At 43.4% G+C, this 21,363-nt stretch overlaps 1 protein-coding gene across 2 annotated transcripts in view; it reads left to right on the top strand.

The window, feature by feature from the left end:
• The window catches only part of ARFGEF1 (ARF guanine nucleotide exchange factor 1), a 164,503-nt gene that overhangs the window by 134,812 nt on the left and 8,328 nt on the right, over positions 1-21,363 (top strand). For both annotated transcript variants that reach the window (XM_006131486.5, XM_075920576.2), the window contains 8 exons: positions 623-753; positions 4,123-4,252; positions 6,585-6,720; positions 6,807-6,945; positions 14,345-14,417; positions 16,209-16,338; positions 19,837-19,976; positions 20,677-20,845. In XM_006131486.5, the coding sequence (XP_006131548.3) occupies positions 623-753; positions 4,123-4,252; positions 6,585-6,720; positions 6,807-6,945; positions 14,345-14,417; positions 16,209-16,338; positions 19,837-19,976; positions 20,677-20,845 (1,048 nt within the window). The remainder of the gene's footprint in view (positions 1-622; positions 754-4,122; positions 4,253-6,584; positions 6,721-6,806; positions 6,946-14,344; positions 14,418-16,208; positions 16,339-19,836; positions 19,977-20,676; positions 20,846-21,363) is intronic.

Raw genomic sequence — 21,363 nt, forward strand, 5'->3', positions numbered from 1 at the left:
TAAATTCTATGAGGGAGACTAAAGTTCAGGAAAGGACTTAGGCTGCAGAAGTGATTATAAACATCTTGATCTAGGCTTTGAACACGTTCAACTTTGGTTAGTTTTCTTGGCACCTTCAATGAGAGCTTTTGGATCATGGAACTTTTCCATATCAATTCCTATCCAGGGTGTGCTCTTGGCTAACATACCTATAGTGACAATAGGTTTAGGTGGGAGTTGAAAAAAAAATAATTATGGTATAGATTTTTATCCTCAAAGATTTGAGAGGTTAAATTAAAAGTTAAATATGAGCAGATCATCCAATTGTGTCTTACAAAATCAGTTTTTCATGCCTTCAATATGGATAATTTAAAAAATTTTCATTTACCGTGACCATATTATAGCTGCTAAATTAAATTAGTTTACCATATTTTTGTGGTATTATTTCTAAACCTTAATACCAGATAATGAAATATTGAATATAATTTTTTAGTATAATATCTATAATGATACTTAAATTGTTCTTTATTAAATAGATATACTCTAATATTATCTTAGTACTTATAAACTTGCTATTTTGGTGGTAGAACTTGTAAATGCTACTTATGCTTCTGCTAGTTTAATCCTGTTTTTGCTTCTCAAGACTTTCAAGGAATACACAAGTGATGATATGAATGTAGCCCCTGAAGACAGGGTGTGGGTGAGAGGATGGTTCCCAATTCTCTTTGAGTTATCCTGTATCATCAATAGATGCAAATTAGATGTAAGAACCAGGTAACAATCAGTATTTGCAATTTAAATTTTCAAGTGATTTTTCTTGTTTATGAGCCTTTAAAATTTAAAAGACAAGTGGAATTAATTTTCTGTTGGCAAACATAACTGATCTGATTAAAATCAGTAACTCACATATTTGACATAATTGCTGTTACTTTGGAATTTTAAACAGGTGCTGAAACAAGTAAAAAACCTCCTTTTGGTTTTCTCTGAAGAAATTTTTTACTTAAGTTAACTTTGTTACATACAGGCCTGTGGATGAGGGTGGGAGGAGGCGGTGCAAACAGGGCAATTTTCCCAAGGCCCAGCGATTCAAAAGGGTGTGGCGCTACCACAGGAGCAGTGGTGTCCAGAGCCTGGGGCCCTTTAAATCACTGCCAGACTGTTGCACAGCATCCTCTGAGTGGCTCTGAGGGCTCACTGCCTCCAGCCCTACCCTTTCTGGGATCACGCAGCCACCCTTCCCCGCCCTCCACCATGCCTAGGTGCCCAGTGAGTCTGTCAGCACCTCTGGTTACTCACATTGATGAAGATCCATTGAATATTGATTCATTCTTTTAGAATTATTATACAATTGTTGAAATACCTGACATGATATGGGGTTCTGGTGTATGGTTATTTCTCTCAGTCTGTGATAATCAATTTCAGTGTTTTTTCCAGTGTCTGTTCAGTAAAAGTAAAACAATAACTTTCCCTCCATGTGTTAGATATTGTAAATTAATCAATTGATCCATTTTAATTTTGACATATTATGGGGGAAGTGGATAGGGGTTGCTGCCGTGGAGCAGCTTCTATCCTCAACAAGCCCAGGCTCACCGCGGACAGAGGCTGCTCCATGGACTGCTGGCATAGCCTCTGTCCATGGGGAGCTTGGACCCCCTGTGAACAGGGGCTGCTGCTGTGGAGCAGCCTTTGTCTGTGGCAAGCCCAGGGCTGCTGCAGACAGAGGCGGCTTTGCAGTATCCATTCCTGCCACGCCCCACCCCCCATTCGTGGGGGGCAGGCGGCACTGCAATGCTGGTTGCTGGGGGGAGCTGACTTCAAGCTATAGGAGGCAGTGGGGGGGGAGGGTAGGCTGGTCCACAGAGCTGGCTACCCTCACGAGGAGCCTGCCTCTCCACATGTATCGGCTCCCTATCAGAGGCAGCAGCATGGGGAAAGGGAGGGGAGCAGATGGATCTGGTGCTCCCCATGGGTAGTGGCTCCTGCGGATACAGAGGCAGCAAAGGGACGGGCAGTGCATCTAATTGACAGGATTAACCAGTAAGCCCAGGCTCGTTGGTTTATTATGTAGTTGGCTATGCATTGATATCCCTATCAAAAGCTAAGTATGGGGCATTTCTAGTCCACTCAGTTAACCTCATTAGCACCAGCATTACAATTGACAGGTACTTTTTTCCTCTTCTCTGCCTTCTTTTTCTGTTATAAATTCTGAACATCCCCCTTTTTGTCTCTACACGGGCTCATCGGAGGAAGTGAGTTTTTCCCACGAAAGCTCATAATGCTATGTACATTTTTGTTAGTCTCTAAGGGTATGGCTACACTACAGCTTTATTTCAAAATAGTTATAGCTTATTTCGAAATAACGCACCTACACACACAATGCATTTCTAAATAGCGTGTCTACACTGAGTGGATGCTGAATTACATTTAAGGCCAGCCAGAACCAGGTCCGGCAGGGCTTCAGGTCAGGAGTAACTTTGTGTGGCTGCTGCCTGAGGCTATCTGAGGCCTGTGCTTAAAGGGACCACCCCCCACTCCACCGGACAGCCGGTTCTCTGGTTTCCCTGCTTACTTGCCTACCTCGATGAGGGACAGCAAAGCATTTTTGTCTCTGCATGCTCTGCTTGCCCTCACTCGGGACACCACAGCACTGCAACATGGAGCTGGTGCTGCCCCTGGGCACTCTGGTGCTTCTCTTGGACGCATTGCTGCGAGCCTGGCTGCACTTTCTGCAGGCTGCCGTCCGGGAGGTCCATTGGGGGACTGTCAGTATCCAGGATGCCCTGCGGGAGAGCTTCCACCCTGAGGAGCACTAACAGTCTCCCTAGTCTGCCCCACTGGGGGCTTGTGCCTCATTCCTCCCTCACGTCTTTCCACTCTACCCCCCAACAGCCTCCCTTCCTGATGTCAAATAAAATACATGTTTTTCATAAACACAAACTGTCTTTATTTAACAAAACTGGGGGGAGGGAAGGAATGAAACTCTGGTGAGACTGGGGAAAGGAGGTGGGAGAGGGGAGAAGAGAGGGTTGGAGAGGGGAGGGGGAAACCTGGGAGGAGGGAGCTGGAAGAGGGAAGCAAGGGGAAGAAGGGGGAGGGGAAGCTCAGGGTAGGAGGGTCTCACCAGACCAACTTTATTTTCATGAGAACCTGCTTCTGGGTTCTCATGTGGCCATTGGTGGCCAGGCTGGTAGCTATCCTGTTATAGACGGACGCATTACTCTGTCTAGTACAGAGATCATGGATGTTGGGGACTTCCCCCCCAAACCTGAATAAGGTCCATGATCTCCACCCTGGACCAGGAAGGAGCCCGCCTTCTCCGGGCCCTGGCAGGCTCCTGGGAGCTGGCAGACTGCTCCTGGGGGAGCGGAGGAGGTCTGGCTATTTATTTCAAAATAGCGGTTTGGCTGTGTAGACGCTAGGAAAGTTATTTCGAAATAAGGGCTGTTATTTTGAAATAACTTTGCTGTGTAGACATACCCTAAGGTACCACAGGACTACTTGTTTTTAAAGTTACAGACTAACATGGCGGCCTCCTGAGATTGGGGGAAAAAAAAGATGAGGCCTGAATTTCTCAATTAAAAAATAAGTAGAATTTTTTTTAAAACTCTGAGCTGTGCCTGTTCTTCACAGGGAATCAAAAAAATCACAACTCCATTTTCCCCCTTCCCACTTTTCCAAGTCACCTTGAATACTTCCTAGCTTCAGGTAACATTTGGAAAAGCTTACTTTTTAAAACATATGTGGGTATCCCCATTCATAATATTTTGCCGTAAATTCTGACAAGTTACAGAAAATTAGAAAAAGTTTATTCAGGTGAAATTTGTGCCCTCAGTTTTCTATACCTTGAAATTTAACAAATTAAAAAAACTATTTAGTTTGAGGTGCCTGTGAGTCCCAAGTGCCTGCTTTGTTTTCCAGGTGATACCTCAGTTTCTAAAACTATATTTTTAAACCAATTGACTTTACCACTCTTTCTTAATATATTGTATGAGAACCATGCAATTATAGATTGTTTTAAAGTACTGCATGGAACGCATTATATACATTTTATTTGAATATTATTATTATTGTATTAGTGTGACATTTTTGGTGTATTGTGTTTCTTTTTATGGTTCCTCATATTTGTGGGTTTTTTTATTACAGGGGCTTAACAGTAATGTTTGAAATAATGAAAACATATGGCCATACTTATGAAAAACACTGGTGGCAGGATTTGTTTAGGATTGTCTTCAGGATATTTGACAACATGAAATTGCCAGAACAGCAGACAGAGGTAAAAAAAAAAAAAAAAAAAAAAAGGCAGGGGAGGGGATTAGGAAGGGGAGAGCAGAGTCTGATGGAGAGAGATTTTCATAAGATTCCCAGCTAGGACAAAAATGTCTGAGTAGGGAAAGAAATGGTCCTCACATGTAAAGCCACACCCACGTGTCTTGTGAATGAGAGTGCTTCACGATGAGACCTATCGTAATCAGTTGTATTACTGTTTTCTTGAATATCCTCAGCATCTCTTTTCTTCTTTGTATTTTAAACTCCATTGGTATAGTGAGGCATAATAATTCCATGTACTAGATTATCATGGGAAAATGATTTAGGAATTGATTATTGCTTGAAGAAAGATAAAATAAAAGGAATGTGTTTGAACTATGTCACGAGTTTATTAATATAAGTAATCTGGGTAGTATCTGCAACAATTCATTCAATGCAAGCCATCCTTCTGTTCGTAAACTGCTTACCAGATGGAGGGCACCTGTCACATGTAGGGATGTGAACAAGTAGTTGACTATCCAATAAGCAGATGCTTATCGGATAGTCAACAATTAGTCAGCTAGTCGTTCCCCTTCTTTGCTGTCTATCAGAAAGAGGCAGCAAGGAAGGGAGGGAAAAGGGGGGTGCTTCAGAGCGGTAGTGCGGCGTGGAGCCTGGGGCCAGACCCCGGGCTCCACATGGCACTACCACTTTGAAACACTGCGTGCAGCCTGGGGCCAGCTGGGAAGTCTCCAGGCTGCATCTGACGTTTCAAAGTGACAGTGCTGCGCAGAGGCCTGACTCTGGGCTCCCCATGGTGTTTCAAAGTGGGGGAGTCCCCAGCTGACCCCAGGCTTCATACAGCGCTGCTGCTTTGAAAAGCTGTGGGGAGCATGGGGCTGGTGGGGGACTGCCCCAGTGGCCCTGTGCTCCCTGCAGCACTTTTGCCTTTGAAGCGTAGCAACAGGGTGTTGCTACACTTCAAAGGTGGGAGGCGCCCTTATCAACAAATTCAACAGTAGATGCAAATTGCATCCATTATTTTATTAGTCAGTTAATCAAAATTTAACATCTCTAGTCACATGATTCCAGCCCATTTTTGGAATCTTGCTGCACTGTATGCATATGAAGGTTATAAGGAGAAAGGATTTGTCACCTCTCTGTACCAGACTTCAGGAACTTCTGACCCATTCCCCAGTTTCATTAGGGGAAATTTTCCTCCATCTTCCAGTTCCTGTTATTAAGGAACCAGCCTCTGTATTGAATGAGTATCTGCACTGGACACCTGCCAAGTTGCAACAACTTGAACATCTAACCTACCCAGTGGGTCCCTGAGTTGCTGTAGGGAAGACAAAAACCTTTTCCTATAATGACCACTTTGGTAGAGAGAGTAAAATTCCTTCTTGGGCTTAAAAAGGCAACTAGTGCAACATCCACAGTAGTTTTAAAGCAAACAAAAACATGTCCTCTTCAAACCCCAGGTTTGGGAGCTGTTGTCCTGGACATCATAATGGTGCACTGGTTGGAGAGAAGAATTTCTTTTCTCTTCCCTTTGGGAGGGAATGCTGTGACCCTCAACGCAGCCTGTAAGCTAAGTGCTGCTTCCAACAGTAGTAATATCTCCCAAATCCTTGAGGAAGATGAGTTCCCAGGAGCAGGATAAGATGGGAGGACTTTAAAGAAGCCACAGAGCCTTCTCCCTGAAGGACAGGACAACAACTCCCACACACCTCTGAGGTTGTGGGGAGTGCTACTTGCTTTTAAAAGCACTAGAGCAAGCTTATATAGGTTTTGATAATTTAATAATTATTTACTTTATACTTTTTAGCTGTGCTATATATTTTTTACTCTAAGGTGGTAGATACAATAAGTTTATATGATCAAGTTAGCTTCTGCTTTTGGAATTTTCTTACCATTGATTTGTGAAAGACCAGATTTTCTTTTTCTTTTTACTGTTTGCTATATGCTTTTTATATCAAGTACTCATCACATTTACATTACTTAATTTCTCCTTGGATTTACATGCTTTCTTTCTTTATGCTTTTTAATGTTGTCAGTGGGTTAGTGAAGCCGATGCTCTCATAACCTCATACTAAGTAAGTAATACTGAAAAGTCTGAGTTTAAACCACCCTCCCAAATCCACTTGTAATTGTGATAGAAGTTGCAATTTAATTTAGGGATAGCAGTGGGGATTAAAAATAGAGGTTAGAGGTGCAGATGGAAGAAGTATCTAATAGTACTCCACCCCCCAGATTAACAGGAATTGCCTACAAGCTGAAATAAGACTTTCACACACTCTTAATAAGATACATTAGAAGCTTTATAGTAGTACACACCTCGCTATTGTTTTTTCTCCTAGAAAGCTGAATGGATGACAACTACTTGCAATCATGCACTTTATGCAATATGTGATGTATTCACCCAATATTTAGAAGTACTTAGTGATGTTCTTTTGGATGACATATTTGCACAGCTGTACTGGTGTGTGCAGCAAGGTAAGATTGTACCCAATTGTATTAGACAGTGCTAACATTTTATTATGTTGGACACAAACAAACAAATGCACTGTTTTCTATTCTAGACAATGAACAGCTAGCACGATCTGGTACCAACTGTTTGGAGAATGTTGTCATTCTAAACGGTGAAAAATTTACCCTAGAAATCTGGGATAAAACCTGCAACTGCATGCTGGATATCTTCAAAACTACAATCCCCCATGCGTAAGAAAACTCTTCTTTTTATTGTTAAATTTGTACCGGTACTATCCTTTTTGGATAACAGCTCTATGGGTTCAAATTAATTTCATCTTACATGGGTTAACAAAAAGTTGATTTAAATATGTTTTTTTCATGTTATTTTTGTTTGTCATCACAAGACTAAAAGTAAATGATATTTTAGAACAGAAAATTCAGAATAAGGGTATTCAGTATACTTTTCTATATATTGTAAATGTTCATCAGTTATGGGTATTTAAAAAGAATTGAAATATTATATGAAGTTTTTTAATGGCAGTTATTGAGATCTGATCAAATTTTTAAAATTGCAGCTTCACTGAAGAAGAACCATGTCTCCTGGTTTTACACGGTCCTTCTCTTAGGCTTATTTATTGGACATTAGACCTTTCAATTTTTTAAATATGCATGAAATAGCGTAACAGGAATTTTGCCATAAAATATAAGTAAAGTGGGCTAGAGTAAGCTGCTTAATTTGCCAAGGAAGCCATATATGATTCATCATCTTCACGCTTGCCCAACTTTAATCTTTTTAATTAAAAAGCAAAAAATTAGCAAGATGTTCTTAGTGTCTTGTGAGCCTTCACTTTTGTGGCCTTTAACCTTTTGCAACCCTCATCCATTTAATTGTCTTTCCTTGTTTTGATACATAATAACTCTGCTTGTAAGCACCTTGGGGAAGGATCTTGCCACTTTGACAGCAGTATGCTTCGCATGCTTTTATTGGTGTGTAAAAAATGGAAAGTCTCTGTTATCTGAGACTAAAATGCTCTAACACTCCTCCTGCCGACTTCCTCCCAGAAGGTGTGCCCTTACTGTTGGCTTTTTTCAGCAGTGTGTAGTGTCCATATCTATGTAGCTCCTCACCAGTGGTATAAAGAACAAGCCAGGCCTCCCCTCTACACTGCTATTTTTGTAGGTTAGTGTCCCACTGCTGGCGCCTTCCCTGCCTCACTGAAAGATGCCACCAGTGGGGAAAGCTCCTCAGCTCAGCTCCTCGTTGCTGGAAAGCTTCTTCCCTACAACAAAAGGTTCCAGCAGAGAGGAGCTGCTGAACCCTTCCCTGACAGCCTGCTTGCTGCTGGAGCCTTTCACTGATGCTTGTAGCCGCACACCTCTATGTGGACGTGGTGTGCTTTTTACTGCAGCACACAGCTAAACATACATTACACACTGCCACCAGGGAGTGCAGGGTCCATAGGCAGCCCATCCTTGCCCATTCTGAAGCCTCATTGTCTCCATCCTGACTCATATGACAGCACTGCTAGCTCCATACCATTTTCTCCTTTCCCAGGTTTGACTGCTTGATGTTACCTGTCCCAATGGAGGGATCAGGAATTAACAGTGGGGAACTGGAATGCATAGAGTTCAGGCTGATATGCAGTGAAAGGGGGCTCTCCTTAGAAATATCTCACTCCACCCTTCTTTTAGTGGCTAGAAAGCTCTTCAACACACCACCCAATAGCATTACGTGGCCCACAGAAATGTAGCCTGTTTCCAATTTTAATTTAATACAGCTCTTTGGGCTAAACCAATAATAATTTTCATACCCTATCATATTTGCTTATGCGTGATGAAGTGATGCGGACAGCTACTTACTGAAAACTGAACGAAACCACCACCTTTCTTTTGTTAGCATGACTGCGAGTGACATTTTAACCCCTGTCTCCGAATGTGAAAAGCCAAATATATTAACCCACTGTGACACCTACTGCGTGTGGTTTTAATATGAACTTATATTAGCAGAATATCTGCATTTTCACCAAAGTATCAAGCTCCTTGACACTTCTGTGCATTCATACAATCAGACATAGGCTGTTCTATAACAATTTCTGTTGTGGACTTCTTATGCTGATTCTTTTGTACTGTCTACTAAGCATCTGTCTCTAACGTATGCATAATGCTTCACAGTTTTCCTTGATCTGACATTTATGGGATTTTATTTTGCAGGCTGGACACACTTTCCACGAATGCTGTGATGTTCCATCATATCATGCATATTTTTCCACTCTTTTTTTTCCCTGTCTTGTCTGTTGTCACGGCTGCTTCAGGTGTATAGTTCATGTTTATTTTAGAGCTTTGGAGGTTGAAATTTTTGCTTTATCAAAAGCATCCCCATGTTTCTGTTTATACAATCCGTTTTCCCAGTGAAATATCATTGTTTCATCCATATTTTTACACACACTTTTCTGATCAGTATGTCATCTGCCCCATCTTCCATGGCATATGAGGATGTTTACTTGGTACTCATCATTGTTACTGACAATCCTGAGCAACATGAAACTGCTCAAAATGTCCAGTTCATTTTAGCCAGGTCTTCTCAGCAACATTAACACTTTCTAGCCAGGTTAGTGGAAATACTGACTCCATTTCCCTCATAAAATGAACTTTTATTTGCAGACTCCTTGTTTTAATCCTGCTTTTTCTGCTGTTTCTGTGCCCCTAAGGTAGCTTATTTTTCTTCCCCCATTCTTGTGGCTTTCTTCCTTTTCCAATGGGAGCTGGGCCTTTTTGCTGTAGCTCTCTTGTTTTTGCCCTGCGGTGCAGCTTGTCTGTAGAGTCTCCTCTTCATGAAGATCATATTTCTCATTCTTGTCTTTTTGTCCATCTCATCCTTGGATTGGGGTTTTCCTGCCCTCACAGATCTTCAAAGAGCCTCAGCTCTCTCCTCTTTCTATTCTACCATGCAGCCCTGACAACCCAGCTTGTTCTGGATGCTGCGCCAGTGCCTGGGTATGAGAAACAACCCCTCCTTGCTCTGCATAACTTCTTTCTTCCTTTCTCCTTGTTCTGACACTGTGTTGTGCTGAAGTGCAGGCACAAGCAAAGTGCTCAGAGGTGTATGTGGTTCTGTTTATTACTAATAGCCTTGAAGTGATTGAATAATTAACATTTACTCCAGATGTAATGACTTTAGTATTAACTCTCGGCGTTTTCCAGCATAAGAACTGGCTGCATTTGACCCAATGACTTAAAAATGAGTGTGCGACTAAAATGCAAGGGAAGGTATGACTGAGGCTCAGATAGATATCTTTAATTTAGATAGCTCAGCTAAAAATAGCAGTGAAGATGAGCCAACATGGGCTTCAGTGCAGGCTATAGATGCCTTCCCAGGCCTCTGGGCATGTACTCGCTAACCTGTGCTGAAGATATGCTGCTGTGATTTCACTACTAGTTTTAGCTGTGTATGTTGGATTGCAGTGGTCTCCGACCTTTTTAAGCACAAGATCACTTTTTGAATTGAAGTGCAATCTAAGATCTACATCAAATATAAATACCCTTGCCCCACCTCCTTCCTGCCCCTTGTCAGAGGCCCCGCCCCTGCTCACTCCATCCTCCTTCTCTTGCCCGTCCTCACTCACTTTCACCAGGCAGGGGCAGAGGTTTGGGGCTCAGGCTCTGGTCTTGGATTAAGGGATCTGGAGTGTGAGAGGGGCTCTGAGCTGAGCTTGGGGCAGGAAGTTGGGGTGCTGGAGGTGCAAGCTCTGGGACGGCATTTGGATGCAGAGGTGCTTGGACTGAGGCAGAGGCTTGGGGTGCAGAAAGGGGTTCATTACTGGGGTTGGAGTTCAGGATGTGGGCTCCAGCTCGGCACTGCTTACTTCAGGTGGCTCCTGAGTGGTGGTGCAGTGGAGCTAAGGCAGGCTCACCGCTTCCCTGGACCACTCCCTAATGTATCCAGCAAATTCCATCCCAAGTCCTGTTGTGCTCCCCGCCCTGCTTTGTGGCAATAAGATACAGAGTTGGAGGGGGCACCTTAACATCAGCCCCCTGCCTCTCTCTGCCCTGCCCTGCACAAAAAATGCAGGGGGAGAGGCAGCTCCAAAGCAAAGGGCAGGAGATGAGCAGCAGTGGGAGGATGGGCAACTGAAGTGCTGGTACTTGATAGCCTCTTGGCTGAACCCATTAGGATCACACGTCAGAAGCTCCAAGATCTTCTGGTAGATCCCAATCTACTGGTTGGTGGCCACTGGATTAGAGTTAGTGAAGGTATGCCTACCGCTTGGATTCAGTGTAGATCAGCGATGGCAACATAAGCTAGTAAGTGAGCAGCATAAGTGGCCCTCCATCTCAGTGGAATGCAAGATTGTCGTAACCAAGATGGTCTTCCAGGATAGGGTAGTTTGGCTAACTGCTTGTGTACCTAGGATTTGCAGGGTGTGCCGATTCAACCAGAGCAGCATTTTGGATGCAGAAAGAGCATATGGCTCTCTGTCAATGTTGTGAGCAGTCAGCAGGAACTGTGTTCTGTTACTCCAGTAAAACGCCAATTGTCCGGCATCCAGTGGTCTGGCACTCCCGATAGTCCAGCACCAATTGGAACCCGGAAGTGCTCTGGCCAGCCGGACAATTGGAGCTGCTGTGAGCCCCATGGGCACTCGCGGCTGGGAAAGGGAAGGGGAGAAGAGGGGAAGGGGATTATACCCCTGTGATGGGTCTGCTGGGACCCACGCTGCAACCAGCCGTGGGGTGAGAGGTGGGCGGGGAACGGCACAGCGAGGGGCGAAACCTCTGCCATTTTGCAGGAAGTCGGGGGAAGCCCCGTGCTGCCGCCAAGAGTTTCCAGGAGGGGAGCGGGCTCCCCACCCACCAGACTGCAGTAGTTATCACCAAGCAGGGGGGTGAGGGGCGGGGCGGCGCTGCGGGACCAACCCGGCAGCACCCCAGCTGCTCTGTTCCGCGCCACTTTCCCAAGTCCGCCGCTGCTGAAACTGGCGAGCTGGCGGACTTGGGGAAGCTGCAGAGCAGCTGGGGTGCTGCCGGGTTAGTCCTGCAGCACCGCCCCTCACCCCCCTGCTCGGTGATAACTACTGCAGTCTGGTGGGGGAGGAGCCCGCTCCCCTCCTGGAAACTCTCGGCGGCAGCATGGGGCTTCCCCCGACTTCCTGCAAAATGGCAGAGGGTTCGCCCCTCGCTGCGCTGTTCCCTGCCCACCACCCGGACGCAGTGCAGGTCCTGGAAGACCTGTCACAGCCCCCCACCGGATTACCTCCCGATACTCTGGCATATACGATAATCCGGCACCACCTGGGTCCCAAAGGTGCCAGATTATAAGACGTCTACTGTATCTTTAAACCAGTCTGCACATTATCTCAGATGGCTTTTAATGTTGGCAAGTAGATGTTGCAAAACCTGTTTTTATGTATTGTGTTTTACATCCTTCTAAGTGTGAGGAGCATAGTGATTGCCTCACAAGTTATCTAATAGCTGAGTCTTCAAACATGGTCCTGGAATATGCCAGAGCTTGATAGTTGTCTTTGGCTACTCCTGTATTTGTAGCTGGATGTGCAAGTCCCAGCTTGGCTAGAAATACTTTTGCTAGCTGTCATTTAGCTAGTATATTAAAAATAGTAGTGTAGCTACTGTAGCATAGGCAGTTGCAAGCAGTGGCCTCTATGAGAGGCAGCAACGGGGGGAGCAGGAGTTGGTTCTGGGGGATCCGGCTTAAAAGCTGGATTCCCCCAGCACTGGCTCCACAGTGCTGGGGGTATAGGGAAGGCTGCTGTGAAGCAGGCTAAGACTTGCCGTGGGCAGAGACTGCTCTGGCAGCAGCCCCTGTCTGTCAGGGTCCCAATGGGAAGTGGGTCCTACCTCAGACAAACACTGCTGCCACCAGCCATCCCAGTTTTGCAGTATCAGCTCCTGGAGGTAGCCACGCTGCAGCTCTGTAGAGCGGTCCTTATCAACTAATCGATTAGCCAGATAACCGCAATTTCACATTCCTAGCTTCCACCAGCTGATGCCCCACGTGACTCTGACTACATTACTCTTTCTAGAATGCTAGCTCAATGAGAGCTGGCAAGAGACTGTTTACTCAAGCTGGGAATGCCATGCTTATCTCCAAATGTGGATGTAGTCATGGTTTTCAAAAGTGATTGCACAGTCCTGAAATAATGCTACATGCCTTTCTTTAAGAAACTTTTGCTGAGATAATTAAGAGTTACTTACACTTTTGTGAAGAATCATGTAGGTAGTCAGGTGAGAGAGGTGTCCTCACATGCTTGCAATGTCACTGGGGCAGTATCTCAATTGCTTCTGCAGAAACCATTGCTCTGCCTTTGCTCCTAGAATTATGCAAAATGCTGACAGTAGAAGAATCCTGCAATGAGCCCAGAAGTAATTGATCTGGAGCATGTGCGACGCTTCCAGGCAAGGACCGAGCGTTGGGCAGTCAGGCGAAACGCCCCGCATATGTCAGGGTACTGACTTGGGAACTGTTATGACGCCAATACAGCCTACTGACCCGACCCCTATCTTTCCGCAAATCGCGCTCCGAGAGCATGTTTACACATCTTAGCCAAAAGGCCGAGAAGCGATCTACAATCTGTACAGTTTATAAAGTTTTAGTTGAAGTCATGCGGTCGGGTGTTCCAGAGCCGAGTTTAGCATAGCTGAGATTGAGACAGGCAAAATTGACCCTCCTCTTATTCTGGAATTGACTGGTGCTGGAAACTAGCTCCTAGCAAAAATGAGAACAGCCTAACTTCTGCAAGCATTTAATGAGCATTGCGCCAGTGAGAATGGTGAGAATTCAGCATGAAAGGAACACTCTTTTTTCATAGCTACTTTTACAGATGGTAGGGAATGGGTAACATAAAACAACTGTACTGACATAAAACAGCTACTCCTTTTATGACAACTTTCTGCCTGCTTTGTGTTGCCTGAAGACTTTTGTGACTGGGACTTTTGACATCTGCATTCTGTTACAAGCTCTTCGATAGATTTTCTTTGTCTGTTCTTGTCTTCTCAAGTCATTTAATTTCTCTAGTCTTCACCAATTCTGTTAAATAGGAAATGCTTCTCCCACTTTCATCTGTCTTGTCTGTTTAGCTAGTAATGGTCTCCAAAGACCTTATGATACACATAGACAGCACCTGGCACAATGGGGCTCTGATCTCACTTATGAAAACCAGGCACTTACTGAAATGCAAATAACTTCCTAAGATGTTCAGGCTTTTTGTTAGTGTTTGCCAAGTGATTTGATATCTTAAGGTGGAAGTTAATGAAGTATAAAGTAATACATAGCAGAAGTGATAGTAATAGTATCAGTTAGAACAGAGAACACCAGAGATTTGTTTTAAAATCTAAAAACTATACTAATTATCATTAGAAAAGTGTGTATCATTAGAAAAAGTTTAAGCATTTTTACTTTTATTTCTTGCTTATAACTGAAACAAACTATAGTTAAAAAACAATATTTAAATTATAGCTTTCTGGAAGTATCTATTAACAGTATATTTTGTCTCCATTTTTATGCCTTTTATCAATTCCATTTATAATATGTTAGACATGGGTCAACCATTGCATACGAATATGTATTTTATATGTGTCTAAATGTGTAACTTGTGTTTCATATCAGCTGAGTGTGTGCTTTTCTGTTTTCAAGGCTGTTGACTTGGCGACCGACAGGTGGAGAGAGTAGCCCTGTATCTCCATCTTCTGTGAGAGAGAAACAGCTGGTATGTTTTGCAAACTGTGTTTAAAAAACGTGCTTATGGCTTTCTTGAAGTATAAATTGTATAGACTGAGATTTTGATGTGGTTTGATTGGAAATGCTTTTTTAGGTAATGTACTTAATAAAAAAAATCAGTTGCCAAGAAATTGAAGATCCACTATCTATTTATGTGGGACTCATAGATTGTGTTGTGCAGAAGTAGGTAGCTATGTTCTAGTACATATGCACATTTCTGATAAACCCCCATATATAGTGGAGGTAAGGCCCCTTGAACAATAGCGTTGAGTTGATTTGATTTAGATCATATTTATCTTTCTAGCCAAGATGGCATAATAAAATCCATTGTATTTAAATCACATAAAATCCTTGCTCTTCATGATTTTTGGGGGTTCTCACAGATCGTATTTCATAATATAAACTTTAATTTAAAAATAAAATTTGTAGTCCATCTAATCTCAGAACCTTGATGGTATAAATTGACATGCTCTTTCTTTGGAGTTGCATATATATGTGACTAAGGGCCTGAATCCCTTGGCCAGCTTCCTAGCAGGAACTTCAGACAAGCTCCCTGCATGCGCCCCCACGCTCTACTCAATGTGGCCGGCAGCGGGGGTCATATGTGTGTCTGTGCACCATGTGCTCCTGGAGGGCTCTCCACTTGCTGCCTGTGCCACAGGCACGGCCCCAGCAGCTCCCAATGGCTGCACATAGTCCCCATAACCAGTTGCTTTGAGCTCCTTGCCGTGGGCGCGACCATCAAGGAGCCTGACTAAGGCTCCTGCTGGGCCATGGGATGGATGGTGGCTGGCTGGATCTGGCCCAAGGTCATATTTTGCCCTCCCTTGTATTAAAATAACACCAAGTTTCAGAATTATATCATAATTAAAATATTGTATTTAATCCATTGAAGTTTGTATTATTAAGCTTTTACTTAACATGCTGGTACGTGGTCCACTGAAGTATTTGAAAATGGAAAAAAAGAATGTTAGTGGAAAGTATTTCCTTGATTTCAGTATGTAATTAATTTTAGTTATTTGATTGTATTACTTGCTTTACATATACATATTTGAGAAGTTGTCAATCCTTGTCTTGGTGAACCTTATTACTTGAATTGATCTTCTCCAATTCTCCCAATATCAAAAAGGCTATACAGGCAGTCCCCGAGTTCCGCGGGTGGCGGGACCACTCTGCGGCTTTGCTCGGGGTGTCCCTGGTCTGCTGGGGACCCTTCCCAGCAGACCAGGGACACCCCGAGCAGACCAGGGACACCCGGAGTAAAGCTTTGGAGGCGGTGGGGTCCTGCGCCTCTGCAGCTTTGCTCCGGGTCTCCCTGGTCTGCTGGGGGGGGAGGGGGGGCGCACTAGCTGCGCCCGCCTCCCCAGCAGACCAGGCTTTTGTTGTGGACGCCTTGGGTAGAGCAGCTGGGGTGCTGCCGGGTTGGTCCTGGGGGGACCTACCCAGCAGCGCCCCAGCTGTTCTGTCCCAGGCTCCAGATTCAGCCGCTGTTGAAACTGATCAGTGGCTGATTCCAGGAAGCTGGGGGCAGAGCAACTCTGCCTCGGGCTTCCTGTAGTCAGCCCCTGGTCAGTTTCAGCAGCAGCGGCTGAATTACAAATTCAACTTAAGAACAAACCTATAGTCCCTATCTTGTACGTAACCCGGGGACTGCCTGTAGTGCAAATAATCACAGTAATAAAATAGAAAATTCCTCTCAAAACTGTTGTAAATAAATTAGTTACATTTTTATTGAAATTGACTACTTGGTAAGCGTCAGTTGTGTTTATTTTATTTTCAGGATACAATATCACAGAAGTCTGTAGATATCCACGATGCTGTCCAGCCAAGATCTTCTGATAGACACCAGATACAGCCCATTGTGGGGTCCACAGCAAGTGAAGAGATCAGCAAAATCAGACCTACAGCAAGTAAGCTTTTCTTTAAATAAAAAGAGCAGTGCTTGATAAGAGGATTTTATATCTGATTAAACAATGTTTCTCAGTGTGAGGGTGAGGGAGGTTTAGGTGGGTCACAAGTCAAGGTACAAAACAAATTGTGTGCCAGATCAAAGTATATTTTGACACAGAAACAAAATGTAAGTTCAATTTTTACAAATAAAGAGTCTTACGAAGTCCTTCAGTGAGACCTTGTGCTTGTTTCGTAAATTACTAATTTTTGTATGTTCTGTTTAATTGAAGAAAGAGCAGCAGGTTATTCTCCATAGATAATTTTATTTCATTGTTTTTGTTGTAACATTTTATGAGAATCCCATTGCACATAAGCATGTTGTTGCAAACAGGATTAAAACTTTCAATTAATGCTTTATTACAAGTTCGGAAGCTTATGCTTCTACACCATTCAAAACATGCAGCATCTTCTGAAAGAAATGAACCATCAAGCTTTTTTGTTAGTTGAAAACGTCATCAGTTTATCTTGCAAGCTTCCTGTAAATTTGGCAGACTCAACTACTCTTTGAACAGATTAGTTATCTCCTGCTTGCCAAGTTCTTAGTCATCAGGTGGGAAGTAGTTCTGGAACTGCTTTTTAAGTTCAAGTATATGTTCAATCATAATGTTTTTTAATTGTTTCATGTCCTCAACTCTGGTCATCAGCAATTGAGTTAATGAATTCCCAACTCAGAGGAGATGACTCAGAGTTTCCACACTTAAGCCAGCTGACCAGGATGGAGGCTTTTTTCCAAAGATCCTCACATTGTCTCCCAACACAATAATGTGTTTGTGCTGTCCTTGAAAACACCTATTCAACTCATTCATGACTGAAGATGTCTGAGTAAGGCAGCTGAATAAGCCATGAAGGATGCCTGACCAATTTAGCAAAAGGAGGCCCTTGATCCTGTGAGATCATAAGTACTTGAGCTCGCAATTCAGATAGTCTGCTTAACACTTTTCCTCATGAGAGCCACCTCAGTTCAGTAGCAGAAAACTTTATCAAGTGTGCCCATTTCATTACACAATGCTGTAAACAGACGAGCTGATAGAAACCAGCTTTTTATGAAATTCTCAACTTTTACAGACTCAAACACTGAACACAACTCAGAAGACATTTATTTTGCTGCAGTGCCTGCTGATGTAAGAAGTGATGGTTCCAAGTTGCATGTGGAATAATTGTTCTTAATCTTGCAACAATCCTGCTGTTCTTGCTAGTCATTGCTTTGGCATCATCACTGCACATAGCAATACATTTTTTCCAAAGATGTAAAAATACAGTAAAACTCCAATTGTCCGGCATCCAGTGGTCCGGCACGAACTGGAATCCGGAAGTGCTCCAGCCAGCCGGACAATTGGAGCTCCTGTGAGCTCCACGCATGCTCACAGGCTGGGAAAGGGAAGGGGAGGAGAGGAGAAGGGGTTATACCCCTCTGACGGGTCTGCCGGGACCCGCACTGCAGTCGGCTGGGGGGTGGGGACGGCGGAGAACAGTGCGGTGAGGGGCAGAACCCTCCACTGTTTTTCAGGGAGGCAGGGGAAGTCCCACGCAGCCGCCTGCTACAGACCAGCTAGGGCTGCAAGCGGTTGCGGAGGAGAGGGGGCGAGGTGAGTGGTGGCGCTGCGGGACCAACCTGGCAAGCACCTCAGCTGCTCTGCCCCGCCACTTCCCTAAGTCCGCTGCTGCCGCTTGCAGCCCCAGCTGGCCTGTCGCCAGCAGCTGCCTGGGACTTCCCCCTCTTCTCTGCAAAACGGTGGACGGTTCACCCCTCACCGCGCCGTTCCCTGCCGACACCCTCCACCCCCAGCAGACCTGTCACAGCACCCTCCCCCCCCCCCCGCCGGACTACCTCCTGATACTCCCGCATATCTGATAATCTGACACCCCCTGGGTCCCAAAGGTGCCGGATTATCGGATGTCTACTGTAATTGGGTAGCTTCAATAAGCATGTTTTCTCTCTAGAGAACTCAGGAGGCTTGTTCTTTAACTGTAGATGTTTACTGTCCAAATGCCAGTTTAATTTCAGAGGTTTCATACTTTCAGCACTTAGCACTTTACCACACACAGCACAATGAAGTTTATTATTGATTGCTATAAAATTGTACATTAAATAGCTGCAGTCGTTTTTTCTGCACTTTGCCTTCTTTACTCTTTCATTCTGTGAAGTACTTGCTTGAGCTCTTTTAAACATGTATTCATTGCACAAAAAGAACTCCCTGGTGAAGGCAAGAATTAATCCTTTTTTCAAGGAGATAAAATTTTGATCTCACAGAATCCAGTGGCAAAAGTACCATTGGTTTCCATGGAGCCAGGATTGCACCCTGTATTTAAAAAACTTGTGCTTTAGGTTGCTAGTAAACTTTTAACTTAAAGCAAGATTTTTTTAAACAGTATTTTGACTCCTTACAAAATGAATATAAATTAATAACTTAAATCTTTCCTTCCTTGAATTAATTTTTTGTAGGGCTGTAACATTATAATTTCAAATTAGCTAAGAACAATTTTTTCATTGAAGAGCTAACAAACTGCAAAGCATGCCTCTGGAACCTTTCTTGCAAATCTCTGTGTAGATCAGCTATGAGCAACATAGGTCAGTGAGTGGGCTTAATGAGTGGTCCACAAGATTGTCATAACCAAGACAGTCTTCTGGGATAGGGTAATTTTGCTAACTGTGCTTATTCATCTGGAATTTGCTGGGTGTACTGGCTGAACCATAGCAGTACTTTGATTAGATGCAGAGGGCTCTTATAGTCAACATTGTGTGCAATCAACATGCACTTCACTTCATGTGCCCTTTGCTTTAAGTGTGTGTCACTTTAGTAATACTGATAGGAAAAAAAAACATTGGATGGAAATCAGTGGAATCTGGCAACCCTATGCATGGGCACCAGTAAACAGAATGTGTCATGGGCCACACATAGAACCTTAATGGGCTGCATGTGGTTCTTGGGCCACAGGTTGCGCACCATTGGTATAGATGCTTGAAGTACTTTTGGCTAATAACCCTGTTTGACTTGCAAGCCTTCTTCAGTATAGAAAAGACAAATGTATTTTAACATTAGACTGTAAGGTTCCTTCTTTATAAGTGAGGGTCACTTTGCCTGTTGAGTTCTTGATGTTTTGCCAGTACTGTCAAGAAGAGTCCCAACATATTTGGTAGTTTTGTACTGATGGACATCTGGCTTCTGCAAAATGAACTAAAACCTGGAAGTTTGAAAATATTTTTTTAAAGCCTTCCGCATTATAAAATACATAGACGACCTTTTTTGGGGGTGGGTGGGTGACAGTTCACTGGATGGATTTTTTACATTTCAGGCTTGGTTTCTAAATATCCACACAATTACCTTCTTTTAAGTGTAGGTCTGTCTTGAAAATCTTCACTAAAATAACTTATGTACAGATTTAAATTGTATTTTATTCTTTTTCCTTGAGTAACTTTTCAGATTCCTAGAATAAGAAATGTTGTTGTTTTTTTAAAGAATTTCCGGAACAGAAGTTGTTTGCTGCTCTGTTAATCAAATGTGTTGTACAACTGGAGCTTATTCAGACTATCGACAACATTGTGTTCTTCCCAGCAACCAGCAAAAAAGAAGATGCAGAGAATCTAGCAGCAGCACAAGTAAGTTTTCATGGCTGCTGTTAGCCTTTTGGGAAGATTTTCACGGGAAACTTAAGATTATAAACTCTTGTAACTTTGTTTAGCTAATAATTTCTTAGAACAATTACATCATTTCCATTAAAGCAGACAATGTGTCTGGTAAAACTTTCATTAGCTCCCCACACATAGGTCTGGGAAGGACCCACTAAATCAAATGCTGAAAATGCACCGGTTGACACTGGCAGCCATTGATTCGCAAGGAGTAAATAAGGGAAGTCGAAGGGAGTGTTTGCTCCTGTCAGCCTCCTGCTGTGGAGACGATGCCAAACTTGGCTTCAGGTACATCAACTCCAGCTACATTATTCATGTTGCTGGAGTTGCATACCTTAAGCTGACCTTCCGGGTGTAGTATAGACTGGCTACAGGCAGACCACTTTGTGGAGTCTTAAACTTACTGGTGTGTTGCTGGAATTTCCTTACCTACTTTGTGTTGTGGTTGGTTTGATCGTTCTATCCAGATGTAAGGTAAAGGGCATAATTCATAGTGTCTACATAACATCTCTGAAAGAGAAATGTATAGAATAATAAAATTTCAACAGCTTTTCACCCTGGAGTTGGCATAATGGGTTGCTAATGACTGATATTGCAAAGCTTGACTGCCATGACCAACAATCAGTAGTCACTACAGTTCTGAATCTGACTCTAAGTCTGTTTTTTAAAGAGAGATGCAGTAGACTTCGATGTTCATGTGGACACACAAGATCAAGGAATGTATCGTTTTCTAACATCACAACAGCTTTTCAAACTGCTCGACTGTTTGCTGGAATCTCATAGATTTGCAAAAGCTTTTAATTCAAACAATGAACAAAGAACTGCTCTCTGGAAAGCAGGTGGGTTACTGCCATTTAGAAAAATATTTGAGAAAACACAAAATTACTGTGTTTGAGCCTTAATATATCACCTTAGGGAGCATCAGCATTGCATTAGTCTTAGCTATCGGTATATTAGTCATAGAGTTCAATGGAGCTTGTTTTCTGGTTGAATAAAGGTAGAGGTTGAACCTCTCTAGTCTGGTACTTTTTGGTCTGGCAACATCCGTGGTCTGGCATGATTTTAGTTAGCCAGATGTCCACTTCTCATGGGTGTGCCCAAGTTTGCTATACTCCCATAAAGTTTGTTTACAGCCACCAGTCCTGGCTCTCAGTGTTCTGTACTGTTATTTAGCTTTAATTTACCCCTACATGTTTTCTAGGAGCCCGGTAAGCAGTGGGAGTGTTGGTCATGCTGCTACACAATATTGACCTCCCATGGTTCAGAAGTTCTCTGGTTCAGCACTGGTCAGGTCCCAAGGGTGCCATACTGGCGAGGTTCAACCTGTATTTATTTGCAGCTCTGTATTTTCCACAAA

Source organism: Pelodiscus sinensis, chromosome 2 (genome assembly GCF_052426305.1).
Source record: "Pelodiscus sinensis isolate ZL-2025 chromosome 2, ASM5242630v1, whole genome shotgun sequence".
NCBI classification, from domain to species: Eukaryota; Metazoa; Chordata; order Testudines; family Trionychidae; genus Pelodiscus; species Pelodiscus sinensis.